The sequence below is a fragment of the Pristiophorus japonicus genome, chromosome 11 (assembly GCF_044704955.1).
Source record: "Pristiophorus japonicus isolate sPriJap1 chromosome 11, sPriJap1.hap1, whole genome shotgun sequence".
Taxonomy (NCBI): domain Eukaryota; kingdom Metazoa; phylum Chordata; class Chondrichthyes; family Pristiophoridae; genus Pristiophorus; species Pristiophorus japonicus.
In genome coordinates this window covers 86542123-86558957 of record NC_091987.1, presented here as the reverse complement: position 1 = coordinate 86558957, position 16835 = coordinate 86542123, and the positions used below count along the sequence as shown (strand labels likewise).

General features: G+C 45.7%; 1 protein-coding gene across 1 annotated transcript in view; it reads right to left on the bottom strand.

Moving 5' to 3' along the window:
• impg2a (interphotoreceptor matrix proteoglycan 2a) overlaps nucleotides 1–16835 on the bottom strand; it is a 128136-nt gene that overhangs the window by 51748 nt on the left and 59553 nt on the right. The window contains exon 14 of the mRNA XM_070892993.1: nucleotides 8914–9133. Coding sequence (XP_070749094.1) covers nucleotides 8914–9133 — 220 coding nt within the window. The remainder of the gene's footprint in view (nucleotides 1–8913; nucleotides 9134–16835) is intronic.

Genomic DNA, 16835 nt, shown 5'->3' with positions numbered 1-16835 from the left:
TTTGCTGCATTTCAAAATCCTCCCAATCCTCAGGCTTACTGCTCTTTTTGGCAACATTATACTATCTTTAACTTCTCTTGTTAGCCATGGTTGGATCACTTATAGGTTTTTGTGCCTTTAAGGAATGTATGTATGCTGTAAATGATGTATTATTTCTTTAAATGCTAGCCATTGCTTGTCTACCATCATACCTTTTAATGTAGTTTCCCAATCTACCATAGCCAACTCTTCCCTCATACCCACGTAGTTTCCTTTGTTTAGATTTAAGGACATGGTTTCGGATTTAACTAAATCGCTTTCAAACTTAATGTCATCATCATCATCATCATAGGCAGTCCCTCAGAATTGCGGAAGACTTGCTTCCACTCCTGAAGTGAGTTCTTTGGTGGCTGAACAGTCCAATACGAGAGCCACAGAATCTGTCACAGGTGGGACAGATAGTCGTTGAGGGAAGGGGTGGGTGGGACTGGTTTGCCATACACTCTTTCCACTGTCTGCGCTTGATTTCTGCATGCTCTCGGTGTTGAGACTCAAGGTGCTCAGCGCCCTCTCGGATGCACTTCCTCCACTTAGGGTGGTCTTGGGCCAGGGACTCCCAGGTATCAGTGGGGATGTTGCACTTTATCAGGGAGCCTTTGAGGGTGTCCTTGTAATGTTTCCGCTGCCCACCTTTGGCTCTGAGTAGAGCTTGCTTTGAAGGAGCTCTGAGTAGATCACTTGGTTTGGGAGTCTCGTGTCTGACATGCAGACAATTTGGCCTGCCCAGCGGAGCTGATCGAGTGTGGTCAGTGCTTCAATGCTGGGGATGTTAGCCTGAAAGAGGACACTGATGTTGGTGCGCCTGTCCTCCCAAGGGATTTGTAGGATATTACGGAGACATCGTTGGTGATATTTGTCCAGCAACTTGAGGTGTCTATTGTACATGGTCCATGTCTCTGAGCCATACAAGAGGGCAGGTATTACTACAGCCCTGTAGACCATGAGCTTGGTGGCAGTTTTGAGGGCCTGGTCTTCAAACACTCTTTTCCTCAGCCAGCCGAAGACTGCACTGGTGCACTGGAGGCAGTGTTGGATCTCGTCATCAATGCCTGCTCTTGTTGATAGGAGGCTCCCGAGATAGAGGAAGTGGTCCACATTGTTCAGAGCCCGCCGTAGATCTTGATGACTGGGGGGTAGTGCTGTGCGGTGAGGACAGGCTGGTGGAGGATCTTTGTCTTACGGATGTTTACCATGCTTTCATACGCCTCAGTAAAATTCTATCCTATAATGGTTATGGACAAGATAGATGTTGCCTATGAAGGGAGTGGCATCCTTGATTTTTCTGTCCCAAGTCATTTGCATGGCCCACGTGTACTCATAAGTACATAAGGAATAGGAGCAGGAGTAGGCCATTTGGCCCCTCGAGCTTGCTCCACCATTCAATAGGATCATGGCTGATCTGATCTTGGCCTCAACTCCACTTCCGTGCCCGCTCCCCATAACTCTTGACTCCCTTATCATTCAAAAATCTGTCTATCTCCACATTGAAATATATTCAATGACCCTGCCTCCACCGCTCTCTGGGGTAGAGAATTCCAAAGATTCACAACCTTCTGAGAGAAGAAAATCCTCCTCAACACCATTTTAAATGGACGACCTCTTATTCTGAAACTATGCCCCCCCAGTTCTATATTCCCACACGAGGGGAAACATCCTTTCTGTATCTACCCTGTCAAGCCCCCGCAGTATCTTAAACATTTCAATAAGATCACGTCTCATTCGTCTAAGCTCCAATGAGTATAGGCCTAACCTGCTCAACCTTTCTTCATAAGACAACCCCTTCATCTCAGGAATCAACCTCGTGAACCTCCTCTGAACTGCCTCCAATGCAAGTATATCCCTCCTTAAATAAGGAGACCAAACCTGTACACAGTACCCCAGGTGTGGCATCACCTATACCCTGTACAGTTGTAGCAGGGCTTCTCTTTTTATACTCTATCCCGCTTGCAATAAAGGCCAGCATTCCATTTGCCTTCCTGATTACTTGCTGTACCTGCATACTGTTTGTGTTTCATGTACAAGTACCCCCAGATCCCACTGTATCGCATCATTTTGTAATCTCTCCCCATTTAAATAATAATTTGCTTTTTTATTTTTCCTACTAAAGTGGATAACCTCACAATTTCACACATTATACTCCATCTGCCAAATTTTTTGCCCACTCACTTAGCCTATCTGTATCCTGGCACAGGCCACCCCTTATAGGACCTTGCACCGGAATCAGGGGAAGAATCTGGAGTAGGCACTTAGGCCATCTAGCGACTGCTGCTTGAGGTTCCTGGCACAAGACCCATTGCTTAGTTTCTTCAGGCCCCCTTCCACTTGGCGCCCAAGGCTGATGAGCAAAGTGAGGTGGGAATGCTTACTGTGGACCTGTCTACTCCAGGCACAGACCTAATACCGCCCATCTGGGACATGGACCTCATGTTTCCACCCCACTTCATCTTCACTGTTCCCAAGAGCTGAGCATTCCCCAGGTGCAACAAATAGGGATCCTTCCCTAATTACTTTATACAGATATTAAAAAAAATATGGCTACTTTTTATTTACACTCCAAGTCCCTGGTGTGCTGTCTCCAAATGCTGTATTTTCTTATTTGGTAAGTTCACAAACAATAAGTCATAAGAGAACAGTAAACATATTTAGCCAATTCTAAAACCTGTCTTCAATTCTATCTCTATATAATCCCTGTGAACTCCACAGAACCCTGTTTAATCACCCGACTGTTACGTAACTATCACAAGCACTGATGCCAGGGATAAGCATTCAGAAGAATTTGGATTATTTAAATCGTATTAATGATGTAGCAGAGTAGCCAGACACACATGTCCAAAATATCAGCCCCTTAAACAGTTTACCTTAAAGCTGCTATGCTCTAAAAGGTTGATGGACCTTGGGATCTAGCTCCTACAGTAATTAGCACAAACATGGTCTTTCTCTTCAAATTCTCAGCAGCCTGTGGCACAAACAGTCAGTACCAGGGGAGAGAGTGTTTTGCTACTAATGAAAACATTTTTACGTCTCAAAATCCCCACTAAATTAGCAAACAGGAAAAAAGGGTAGAAAAACAAATTTTATGGCTTTTTGTCTAAATGCACGTAGCATTCGTAACAAAATAGATGAGTTGACGGCACAAATAGATACAAATGGGAACATAAAAACTGACTGCAAAAGCTTCTATAGATATGTGAAGAGAAAAAGATTAGTGAAGACAAACGTAGGTCCTTTGCAGTCAGATCCAGGTGAATTTATAATGGGGAAAAAAGAAATGGCAAACCAATTGAACAAATACTTTGGTTCTGTCTTCACGAAGGAAGACACAAATAACCTTCCGGAAATTTTAGAGGACCGAGGGTCTAGTGAGAAGGAGGAACTGAAGGAAATCCTTATTAGGAGGGAAATTGTGTTAGGGAAATTGATGGGATTGAAGGCCGATAAATCCCCGATATTGTGCATCCCAGAATACTTAAAGAAGTGGCCCTAGAAATAGTGGATGCATTGGTGATCATTTTCCAACAGTCTATCGACTATGGATCAGTTCCTATGGACTGGAGGGTAGCTAATGTAACACCACTTTTAAAAAAGGAGGGAGAGAGAAAATGGGTAATTATAGACTGGTTAACCTGACATCAGTAGTGGGAAAAATGTTGGAATCAATTATTAAAGATGAAATAACAGCTCATTTGGAAAGCAGTAACAGGATCGGTCCAAGTCAACATGGATTTATGAAAGGGAAATCATGCTTGACAAATCTTCTGGAATTTTTTGAGGATGTAACTAGTAGAGTGGACAGGAAGAATCAGTGGATGTGGTGTATTTGGACTTTCAAGAGGCTTTTGACAAGGTCCCACACAAGAGATTGGTGTGCAAAATTAAAGCACATGGTATTGGGGGTAATGTACTGATGTGGATAGAGAACTGGTTGGCAGATAGGAAGCAGAGAGTCAGGATAAACGGGTCCTTTTCAGAATGGCAGGCAGTGACTAGTGGGGTACCGCAGGGCTCAGTGCTGGGACCCCAGCTATTTACAATCTACATTAATGATTTAGATGAAGGAATTGAGTGTAATATCTCCAAGTTTGCAAATGACATTAAGCTGGGTGGTGGTGTGAGCTGTGGGGTGGATGCTAAGAGGCTGCAGGGTGACTTGGACAGGTTAGGTGAGTGGGCAAATGCATGGCAGATGCAGTATAATGTGGATAAATGTGAGGTTATCCACTTTGGCGGCAAAAACACGAAGGCAGAATATTATCTGAATGGCGGCAGATTAGGAAAAGGGGAGGTGCAACGAGACCTGGGTGTCATGGTACATCAGTCATTGAAAATTGGCATGCAGGTACAGCAGGCGGTGAAGAAGGCAAATGGTATGTTGGCCTTCATAGCTAGGGGATTTGAGTATAGGAGCAGAGAGGTCTTACTGCAGTTGTACAGGGCGTTGGTGAGGCCTCACCTGGAATATTGTGTTCAGTTTTGTTCTCCTAATCTGAGGAAGGACGTTCTTGCTATTGAGGGAGTTCAGCGAAGGTTCACCTGACTGATTCCCGGGATGGCAGGACTGACATGTGAGGAGAGATTGGATCGACGGGGCCTGTATTCACTGGAGTTTAGAAGGATGAGAGGGGATCTCAGAGAAACATATAAAATTCTGACGGGTCTGGATAGGTTAGATGCAGGAAGAATGTTCCCGATGTTAGGGGAAGTCCAGAACCAGGGGACACAGCTAAGGATAAGGGGTAAGCCATTTAGGCCTGAGATGAGGAGAAACATCTTCACTCAGAGACTTGTTAACCTATGGAATTCCCTACCGCAGAGAGTTGTTGATGCCAGTTCATTGGATATATTGAAGAGGAAGTTAGATATTGAATGGTGGTGCCAGCTCGAAGGGCCGAATGGCCTACTCCTGCATGTATTTTCTATGTTTCTATGTTTCTATGATCTGATAGTCATTACAGAGACGTGGTTGCAAGGTGACCAGGACTGGAAACTAAATATCCAGGGGTACTTGACAATCCGGAAGGAAAGGAAAAGGAGGTGGGATAGCTCTGTTGATAAAGGATGGAATCACTGCAATAGTGAGAAATGATATTGGCTTAAATGATCAAGATATTGAAACAATTTTGGTGGAGATAAGGAATAATAAGGGGAAAAATTCACTGGTGGGCGTAAGTCTATGGGTCCCCTAACAGTAGCAACTCTGTTGGTTGGAGTATAATCCAGGAAATAGTGGGGGTTATAAAAAAGGAACAGCAATAATCATGGGTGATTTTAACCTCCACATTGATTGGACAAATCAAATTGGTCTGGGTAGCCTTGAGGAAGAGTTCATAGAGTGCATAAGGGACAGGTTCCTTTAGCAGTATGTAACGGAACCAACCAGGGGGCAGGCTACCTGGTCCTGTGTAATGAGACAGGATTAATAAACAATCTCCTAGTAAAGGATCCCCTTGGAATGAGTGATCATCATCATCATAGGCAGTCCCTTGAAGTGAGGATGACTTAATGAGTGATCATAGCATGATTGAATTTCAAATTCAGATGGAGGGTGAGAAAGTTGGGTCTCAAACCAGCATACTAAGCCTAAATAAAGGAGACTACAAAGGAAAGGTTGAGTAGGTTGGGCCTCTACTCATTGGAATTCAGAAGAATGAGAGGTGATCTTATCGAAACGTATAAGATTATGAAGGAGCTTGACAAGATGGATGCAGAGAGGATGTTTCCATGAAGGGAGAGACTAGAACTAGAGGGCATGGTCTTAGAATAAGGAGCCGCCCATTTAAAACAAAGATGAGGAGAAATTTCTTCTCTCAGAGGGTTGTAAATCTGTGGAATTCGCTGCCTCAGAGAGCTGTGGAAGCTGGGACATTGAATAAATTTAAGACAGAAATAGACAGTTTCTTAAACGATGAGGGGTTATGGGGAGAAGGTGGGGAAGTGGAGCTGAGTCCATGATCGGATCAGCGATGATCTTATTGAATGGTGGAGCAGGCTCGAGGGGCCATATAGCCTATTACTGTTCCTATTTTTTATGTTCTTATATATGAGGGCAGATTTGGCTAAAGTGGACTGGGAAAATAGAATAAAGTGTAGGATGGTTGATGAACAGTGGCATACATTTAAGGAGATATTACACAACTCTCAAGAAAAATATATTCCAGTGAGGAGGAAAGGGTGTAAAAGAAAAGATAGCCATCTGTGGCTAACTAAAGAAATAAAGGACAGTATCCAATTAAAAACAAGGGCATATAGTGGCCAAAACTAGTGGGAGGACAGAAGATTGGGAAGCTTTTAAAAGCCAGCAAAGAATGACTAAAAAAATGATTAAGAAAGGGAAGATAGATTAGGAAAGTAAACTAGCACGAAATATAAAAACAGATAGCAAGAGTTTCTATAGGTATATAAAAAGGAAAAGAGTGGTTAAAGTAAATGTTAGTCCCTTAGAGGACGAGACTGGGGAATTAGTAATGGGAAACATTGAAATGGCAGAAACTTGGAACAAATATTTTGTATCAGTCTTTACGGTAGAGGACAGTAACAATATCCCAACAATGGATAGTCAAGGGGCTATATTGGAGGAGGAACTTAACACAATCACAATCACAATCACTAAGGAGGTGGTACTCAGTAAGATAATGGGACTAAAGGCGGATAAAACCCCTGGATCTGGTGGCTTGCATCCTCGGGTCTTAAGAGAAGTAGCAGCAGGGATAGTGGATGCATTGGTTGTAATTTACCAAAATTCTGGGGAGGTCCCAGCAGATTGGAAAACTGCAAATGTAATGCCCCTATTTAAAAAAAGGAGGCAGACAAAAAGCAGGAAACTATAGACCAGTTAGCCTAATATCTGTGGTTGGGAAGATGTTGGAGTCCATTATTAAAGAAGCAGTAGCAGGACATTTGGAAAAGCAAAATTCGGTCAGGCAGAGTCAGCATGGATTTATGAAGGGGTAGTCATGTTTGACAAATTTGCTAGAATTCTTTGAGGATATAACGAACAGGATGGATAAAGGGGAACCAGTGGATGTGGTGTATTTGGACTTCCAGAAGACATTTGACAAGGTGCCACATAAAAGGTTACTGCACAAGATAAAAGTTCACGGGGTTGGGGATAATATATTAGCATGGATAGAGGATTGGCTAACAAACAGAAAACAGAGAGTCGGGATAAATGGTTAATTCTCGGGTTGGCAATCAGTAACTAGTGGGGTGCCGCAGGGATCAGTGCTGGGACCCCAAATATTTACAATCTATATTAATGACTTGGAAGAAGGGACTGAGTGTAACGTAGCCAAGTTTGCTGACAAGTTTGCTGATGATACAAAGATGGGAGGAAAAGCAATGTGTGAGGATGACGCAAAAAATCTGCAAAAGGACACAGACAGACTAAGTGAGTGGGAAAATATTTGGCAGATGGAGTATAATGTTGGAAAGTGTGAGGTCATGCACTTTGGCAGAAAAAATCAAAGAGCAAGTTATTTTTTAAATGGAGAAAAATTGCAAAGTGTTGCAGTACAGCGGGACCTGGGGGTACTTGTGAATGTAACACAAAAGGTTAGCATGCAGTACAGCAAGTGATTAGGAAGGCCTTTATTGCAAAGTGGATGGAGTATAAAAGCAATGAAGTCTTGCTACAGTTATACAGGTATTGGTGAGGCCACACCTGGAGTACTGCGTACAGTTTTGGTTTCCATATTTAAGAAAGGATATATTTGCTTTGGAGGCAGTTCAGAGAAGGTTCACTAGATTGATTCCGGAGATGAGGGGGTTGACTTATGAGGAAAGGTTGAGTAGGTTGGGCCTCTACTCATTAGAATTCAGAAGAATGAGAGGTGAGCTTATCGAAACATATAAGATTATGAAGGAGCTTGACAAGGTGGCTGCAGAGAGGATGTTTCCACTGATAGGGGAAACTAGAACTAGGGGGCATAATCTTAGAATAAGGGGTCACCCATTTAAAACTGAGATGAAGAGGAATTTCTTCTCTCAGAGGGTTGTAAATCTGTGGAATTCGCTGCCTCAGAGAGCTGTGGAAGCTGGGTCATTAAATAAATTTGAGACAGAAATAGACAGTTTCTTAACCGATAAGGGAATAAGGGGTTATAGGGAATGGGCAGGAAAGTGATCCTAAGTCCATGATCAGATCAGTCATGATCGTATTAAATGGCAGAGCAGGCTCCTATTTCTTCTGTTCTTATGAAAAGTGGTTTACTGGTAACCTGCATGTGGCTGCAGAAAGACCAGCATGACCCCTTGCGGCATTTGTCTCAATGAATGTACAGAAGGGGAAAGAGAAAATATGAATCCACAATCATTCAAGGTGATTATCAATTAAAATATAGCTGAAATCTTAACTTTGGATAAATTTTCATTCCCATTTCAAGTTTGTTGCTTATTCCTAATCAGTATATATTCATCAGTATATCTGTTGAAGGATGTTCTGCTGATCACATGACTTTCTCATGTAATATTACAGAAATAGTTCTATATCATAAACCATGTTATATGTTATGTTAGTGTTTGTTTTCCTTATCCAATTTTCAACAATGACAAAATCAAATAAGAACCAGGAAAGATAGCAAACAGCTAAAATGGAAGCCATACTTGATTTCTAATAGAACGGACCCCCAATAGTTCATGTCTCATCACTTGAACACTTCACTTCACTATGAGTTACACAGAACTTAGCCAAGCAACTCAACAATGCATGGCACTGGAGCAAGATGGATGAAAACATTGACATTATCACCCAGGTCTATACCTTCTGCTTTCTGGTCATGGTCACAAAGAAATCATGGTTCAGACCATTCCCATCTATCCAAATGGAGACACAAAAATAAACGTTAAGGGAACAAACCTAAAACAGTAGAAACAGTTTACCTGATTCAACATCCAGAGAATATCTATCAATGGCAAGGTTCATAGTTTGGTATGCTGTGTTGCAGAAATCATCCAGGATTAGGTAAACTGCATTGGTAACATCCAGTGGAACAGGCTTTGCAAACTTCATACGACTATTCACTATGATGCTACCGTTTCTGAAGTTCAGGATTTCAAGGTGCTTAAAATCAGTCAGGTTAGACTGCAGATAGGGAACAAGCTAGAAAAGAAGCAAGCAAAACTCACTTTAAAACATTTCATTGTATTGTGCACTAGAGTTCCATATATTATACTTCTTGCGTACTCCCACATTTTTCCTAAAGGGACTTGACAACCTGACAGAATCCTTTGTGAAGGAAATGGACATGGTAGATTAGGGAATGCGGTGTGTGCAGTTTATATGAACTTTAGGAAAGTCTTTGACAATATACCACAGGGGAGGTTATTAGAAAATATTAAGGGATATGGAAGGGGGTAGAGAGAAAACGGGATTAAAAATTGGTTAAAGAGAATAAAGAGAGATAAAGGGGGCAAAATTCGGGAGTGCCCCTTTGGGGCGCTAACTTTTAAAAGTTGAAAAAATTATTACCAGGTGCTAATCATTTTCAACTTTTAAAAAGTTTGGGATTTGCGCTCCAGGAATGAAGTGGAGTGCTAAATCAAGTGCTCCACTTCCTTCCTGGAGCGCAACAGGATGCAGGCTAGGCAGTAGGTGTGCAGCGCTGCATAATGGGAGCGCTGCCGCGTTCAGAGACTCCTTCCCTCCCTTAAAAGGGAAGGACCATCGCTGCAGACTTTGCAACAAAAGCACTTATTTGGTCTCCAGTGGCAGCCACGATCTGGGCTGATCAGCCCAATGCACTGCAGCAGAGTGACAGGCTGATCGCTCGCTGGTGAAGACGAATATAAAAAGAAGAGAAACAGCATTCTCGAATGTTTTGTCTTTATCTTGGCCACCTTGCCTTTAAGTATCGTCCCTGAAGCAGCCGGCCTCCCAATGAACACCTCCAGCAGCTGCCGGTGTTTTCGCCCGGCAATGCTGCAGGGGGCAGAACCAAAGTTCGGGTTAGGGACGCTACCGGGACGATGTGCACGGCGATGACGTCATGATCTCCGGGTGAAGGAGATTGGGGTGCAATGTCCTACCGCTGCCACAAACCTCCTGCCGAATTTAGCGGGAGTCGATCATCTCGCTGCGCCCAGTCGTAAGTGCTTAGCGCCACTTTATCGCCACCTCCTCGGAGGCAATAACAGGAGGCGTTAAGGAAGCCAATTTCTAGACCAAAGAATTACGGGCAGAATTCAAAATGACCGGAGGAAGGTAGTGGCATCCCAAATAATTTGGATATAAGTTTAGAGTGGGTGCTTCAACATTTTCAAAGTATACTAAAATCGGCAGTGTAGTTTATTTCTTATGGGACCAAAAACTGCAAAGTGATATTGATAAAATGGGTGAATGGGCAACAAAGTGTTAGATGGAATTTGATGTCAGTATGTGTGAGGTCATGCATGTTGGTAAAAAACAGAAATAATTACATTCTGAATGGAAGAAGGTTTGGTGCTTTGGAAGGCAAAGGAAATTTGATAATTCTTTTTTGTTAGTATTATGTTTCTGGTCTAATTGAGATATATAGAGAGATCCCAATCTTTATTTTATTTCATTTAAGAATATTGGTGTAATTTAAATTTTTTTAAAATGGATTAAGCCTGTTGCTGTGTGAGAAATTCACCGCTCTGTGTCAAAGTTCATATAAAGAGAACTGCCTGCATACAATCAGACCCAGTCATTGTCATCATCATCATAGGCAGTCCCTCGAAATCGAGGAAGACTTGTTTCCACTCTAAAAGTGAGTTCTCAGGTGGCTGTACAGTCCAATGCGGGAATTACAGTCTCTGTAACAAGTGGGGCAGACAGTGGTTGAAGGAAAGGGTAGGTGGGGAACCTGGTTTGCCGCACGCTCCTTCCACTGTCTGCACTTGGTTTCTGCATGCTCTTGGCGACAAGACTCGAGGTACTCAGCGCCCACTCGGATGCTTTTCCTCCAATTTGGGCGGTCTTGGGCCAGGGATTCCCAGGTGCTGGTGGGGATGTTACACTTTATCAAGGAGGCTTTGAGGTTGTCCTTACAGGGTTGCCTCTGCCCACCTGGGGCTCGCTTGCCATGTAGGAGTTCCGAGTAGAGCACTTGCTTAGGGAGTCTCGTGTCGAGCATGCGGATGATGTGGCCCGTCCAACAGAGCTGATCGCGTGTGATCAGTGTTTCGATGCTGGGGATATTGGCCTGAGCGAGAACACTGACGTTGGCGCGTCTAACCTCCCAGGGGAATTACAGGATCTTGCGGAGTCAGTGCTGATGGAACTTCTCCAGCGCTTTGAGGTGTCTGCTGTATATAGTCCACGTCTCAGCCATATAGGAGGGCGGGTATTATGACAGCCCTGTAGACCATAAGCTTGGTGCCAGAATTGAGGTCCTGATCCTAGAACACTCTCTACCTCAGATGACCGAAGGCTGCGCTGGCACACTGGAGGCGATGATGGAACTCATCATTGATGTCTTCCCTTGTTGATAGTAGACTTCCGAAGTATGAAAAATGGTCCACTTTGTCCAGGGCCGCGCCGTGAATTTTGATATCGGGGGCAGTGCTGTGTGGCGGGGTCAGGTTGGTGGAGGATCTTTGTCTTACGGATGTACGGCCAATATGGCGCCCAGGATGGCAACTCCCTAGGGAGCTCCGCTGACCATCTTCACTCATGGCCATCTGAGGTCCTCTCTCCCCCAATCAGGATGTCAGGAAGAAGATACGGCCACTCATGGACCTCTCAGGTTTGAACTCGGCGTCCCTTCAGCCCACCTGGAACTTGTGGCAAGTGGTGTGAGTAATGGCGGTGACCTTCCTGTCATCTCCAGTGGCTCACCACGAAGCAAGATGGAGCAGGGTGCAGCCAACAAAAGCGAACAGGGCCCCAGTGGCTCCCACCCTCACCTTCCACACCTCGGGTCCCTCACCACCTCTCCTGAAGGCGCTGCTCAGTGCAGCACATAGAGCTCACATCTCACTGTAGGCAACTAGGCTCATACAGTAGAGCCTGGCCTCCAGTTGTCTCGGACCCACTTGCCACTGGCCAAGACCTCGCTCTACTAAGCCCGTGTGGTAGCTGGTGTGCAACGGCCACCCCACATTAAAATAATTCACGCACAGGCATCTTCCACCCTTCAAAATGAAGTTCTGGACCTGGAACGTCAGGACCCTCATGGTCAACCCTAACAACAACAGACCAGAACGTCGCACTGCTATCATTGCCCGGGAACTCAGACGCTTTGACGTCAACATCGTCGCCCTAAGTGAGACCCGGCGGGCAGGGGAAGGCCAGCTCAAAGAATAAGGTAGTAGTTACACCTTCTTTTGGAAAAGTAAACCAGAAGAAGAATGCCGCCTCCATGGAGTTGGCTTCGCCATCAAGAATGAACTGATGGGCCATCTCAGAGACTCCCCCTGCGGGATAAGCGAACGTCTCATGATTCTCCAGCTCACCCTAGCCCAGAACCAGTGCACCACAGTTATGAGCATGTAAGCCCCAACACTCAACGCAACAGATGAAACCAAAGAGGAATTCAATCAGACCCAGTCATTGTATTCAGTGAGAAACAACTGTTCTAAATGTTCTTCATTGTTTCAAGACATGTTGATCTATACAAAATACTGAGCTATTAGGGGAACCATTGTAAGGGTGAAATTTTGTCTGGAAAATACAAAAAAAACGATTTCAATACATTGCCACCTCAGCTCACAAAATGCAAACTATGTTAAACTATCAGTTAGTTTGTTTACTTGAAAGGAAAAAGCTAGAAATTGAAAGAAATCCCTTGACATAAATCACAGCTCTTGTTGCCAAGTTTCAGTTCTGGCAAAGGCTAGATTCATCTGGTGAACTGGAATTTTTCTTCTCCACATACAATATCCAATTCAACATGTATTTATATAGCACCTTAAACATCCCAAGGCACGTCACAGGAGTATTAAGAGACAAACCAAGAGATAAACCTATGTCTTTCATCCAATAAATCTGTTGCTAGTCCAATTCTGTAAAGACCCCCATGCTAAAAATGGAATATTAACCCCACTTGGACTGATTCTAATTTTGTAAGACTTTTTTAAAGTAACGTTGTGTCTTTTGAGTTTCTGCAAAAAAATCTGACCAAACAGTATTTGCTTGTAAGAAAGATTTAGATTTATATACTGTGGTGTCCCTGCACCGTACTACAAACTCACACGAGGCATGTACTGCAGACACAGTCACTATGTGACCTTAACCTTTATTCCCAGGACCAAGGAGTGCTGACCCTGCGTAGGACCTCCCCTTTTATACCTGGAAACCCAGGTGAGGAGTGTCTCCCACAAGTTCCCCCCCCTGTGGTCAAGGTGTGCATTTCTAGGGTATAAGTACAGTGTACTGGAGTTGCATGAAGGTTACAGTTACATGAAGATTACCATTGCATAATGGTTATATACGTCCTTTTGTGTCTTTCAGATGGTCGACGCTCTCTCGTGGAGCGCCGAAGTTGTGGCTCTGGTGGCTGAGCCTTGGCATCTGTCTCTGTCACCTGAGGTGATTCCGGCCTGTCCGGGCTGGCCGCAGGGACTGTGCATGCTGTGGATTGTCCTCGTTGCTTGTCCACTGGCAGTAGTGTGGGTGACATATCATGCTTTTCTTCAGGTTCTTCCGTGTCTATGCTAAACCTTTTCTTTACTTGGTCCAAGTGTTTGCGGCATATCTGCCCATTGTTTAGTCTGACCACCATGACCCTATTCCCTTTTTTGGCAATTACTGTGCCCTCAAGCCACTTGAGTCACAAAGCATGGTTAAGAACAAATACTGGGTCATCCATTTCTATACTCCTCCCCCTTGAGTTTCGATCATGGAACTTGGTTTGGGACTGCCGCTTGCCCACAACAATTTCTGCCAGGGCTGGGTGAATGAGGGACAGCAGCATTTTAAGCGTGCATTTCATGAGGAGTTCTGCTGGTGGGACTCCCGTGAGCGAGTGCGGGCGGGACCTGTAGGCCAGCAGGAGGCGCGATAGGCGGTACTGAAGGGAGGGTCCTTGGATGCATAGCATGCCCTGTTTTATGAATTGGACCACACGTTCCGCCTGGCCATTGAACGGCGCTGTCCAGACGTGTTTGATACCATTGCCATACATAAACTCCTAGAATTCATGGCTGGTGAAACACGGGCCATTATCGTGACCAGGATGTCCGGCAAGCCGTAGGTCGCGAAAACCATACGCAGACTCTCCACGGTGATGGATGTCGTGCATGAGTTTAATATGATGCACTCGAATATGCACCGACAACGATCAGGAACATTTTCCCCATGAACGGGCCCGCATAGTCTACGTGAATGCGTGGCCATGGCTTGGTGGGCCAGGGCCATGGGCTGAGTGGGGCCGCCCTGGGGGCATTGCCCAGCTGGGCACACGTCGTGCACCTGCGAACACAGTGTTCCAGGTCTGAGTCAATCCCCGGCCACCATACATGTGACCAGGCAATGGCCTTCATTAACACGATGCCAGGGTGCTCGCTGTGGAGTTCCCTGATGAACGCTTCCCTTCCTTTCTGGGGCATGACTACCCGGCTGCCCCATAGCAGGTAGTCGGCTTGGATGAAGAGCTCATCCATCCATCTCTGCAACAGTCTGACCTCCTCAGGGCATGCCCTGTGTGCGGGCGCCCAATCCCCAGTCAGGACACATTTCTTTATCATGGATAGGAGGGGGTCTCTGTTGGTCCAGAGTTTGATCTGGCGGGCTGTGATGGGGGAGCCTGCACTGTCAAAAGCCTCAACGGCCATGACCATCTCAGCGCTTTGCTCCGCTGCCCCCTCAGTGGTGGCCAGTGGGAGCCTGCTGAGCACGTCAGTGCAATTCTTGGTGCCTGGCCGGTGCCGTACGGTGCAGTCATACGCAGCCAGCGTGAGAGCCCATCGCTGTATGCGAGCTGACACATTGGCATTGACAGCCTTGCTGTCGGACAACAGCGATGTTAACGGCTTGTGGTCCGTCTCTAGCTTGACCCATCTACCAAAAAGGTACTGGTGCATCTTTTTCACACCGTAAACACAAGTGAGTGCTTCCTTTTCGACCATGCCGTATCCACGCTCTGCCTGGGAGAGTGACCTGGAGGCATAAGCCACCGGTTGGAGTCGGCCGTCATCATTACCCTGCTGCAACACACACCCAACCCCGTAGGATGATGCATCGCACGTTAAAACCAGTTTTTTACAGGGGTCATACAAAGTCAACAGTTTGTTAGAACACAGCAGGTTCCTCGCCTTATTGAAAGCTCGTTCTTGACAGTCCCCCCAAAGCCATTCACAACCTTTACGCAAGAGCATGTGTAACGGCTCCAACAATGTGCTTAAGTTCAGCGGAAAGTTCCCGAAATAGTTTAAAAAGTCCCAGGAATGATCGCAACTCCGACGTGTTGCCGGGCCTGGGCGCCCGGCGGATTGCCTCCGTTTTTGATTCAGTGGGCTGGATCCCGTCTGCGGCAACCCTCCTGACCAAAAACTCGACCTCTGGGGCCAAAAACACACACTTGGCCTTTTTCAGCCGCAAGGCCAGTCGGCGTAGCACCTCCTCCAGGTTGTGGAGGTGTTCCTCGGTGTCTTGACCCGTTATAAGGATGTCGTCTTGGAATACGATCATTCCAGGAATGGATTTGAGCAAGCTTTCCATGTTCCGCTAAAAGATAGCTGCCGCCGAACGAATGCCAAACGGACACCTGTTGTAGATAAATAATCCCTTGTGCGTCATGATGGTGGTCAGAAGCTTGGATTCTTCAGCCAGTTCCTGAGTCATGTAGGCCAAAGTGAGGTCCAGCTTTGTGAACAGCTTTCCAGCTGCCAGTGTGGCAAAAAGGTCCTCCGCTCTCGGGAGCAGGTATTGGTCTTGCAGCGACACTCGGTTGATGGTGGCTTTGTAGTCGCCACAAATCCTAACCGAGCCATCTGCTTTGAGGACGGGAACGATGGGACTTGCCCAGTCGCTGAATTCAACGGCCGAAATGATGCCCTCTCTGAACAGCCTGTCCAATTCACTTTCAATTTTCTCACGCATCACATACGGCACCACTCTGGCTTTGTGGTGCACTGGTCTGGCGTCCGGAGTGATGCATATCACTACTTTAGTGCCCTTGAACGTTCCGACACCGGGTTGAAACAGTGACCCGAATTTTTTTAGGACCTGTGAGCATGAACTTCGCTCCACAGATGAAATGGCGTGCACATCCCCCCATTTCCAATTCATCTCGGCTAGCCAACTCCTCCCCAAGAGCGCGGGAGCGTGGGGCCATTTCCCGGGATGATCCAGAGTGGCAGCCGGTTCTGTGGTCCATTATGTGTTACCACCAAGTTTGCACTGCCTAGCACTGGGATGATCTCTTTGGTGTACGTCCGTAGCTGCGTGTCAATGCGTTCCAGTTTGGGCCTGCTAGCTCTGTGTGGCCATAGTCTCTCAAATTGTTGGGCGCTCATAAGGGACTGGCTAGCTCCCGTATTCAGCTCCATGCGCACCGGGATGCCATTCAATAAAACTTTCATCATCATGGGTGGCGTTTTAGTGTATGAGCTGTGGACGTCAGCCACGTGAACCAGCTGAACTTCAGCATCCATGGCTTTTCCCCAGGCATCATCCTGCATTGCAGACCCCTCGTCTGGTTCCTCTGTCTCGCAGATTAGCCTCGCCACAGCCTTTTTGCACATCCTGGCCAAGTGTCCACTGACGTTACAAATCCTACAGCTATATTGCTGGAACCTGCAGCTTTTTGCAGTATGTCTACCCCCGCATCTCCAGCATGAGCTGAGATTGTTGTTGACAAAGAGACTGTTACCAGGCATTCCTCTCTGAGTGCCCATTTGGT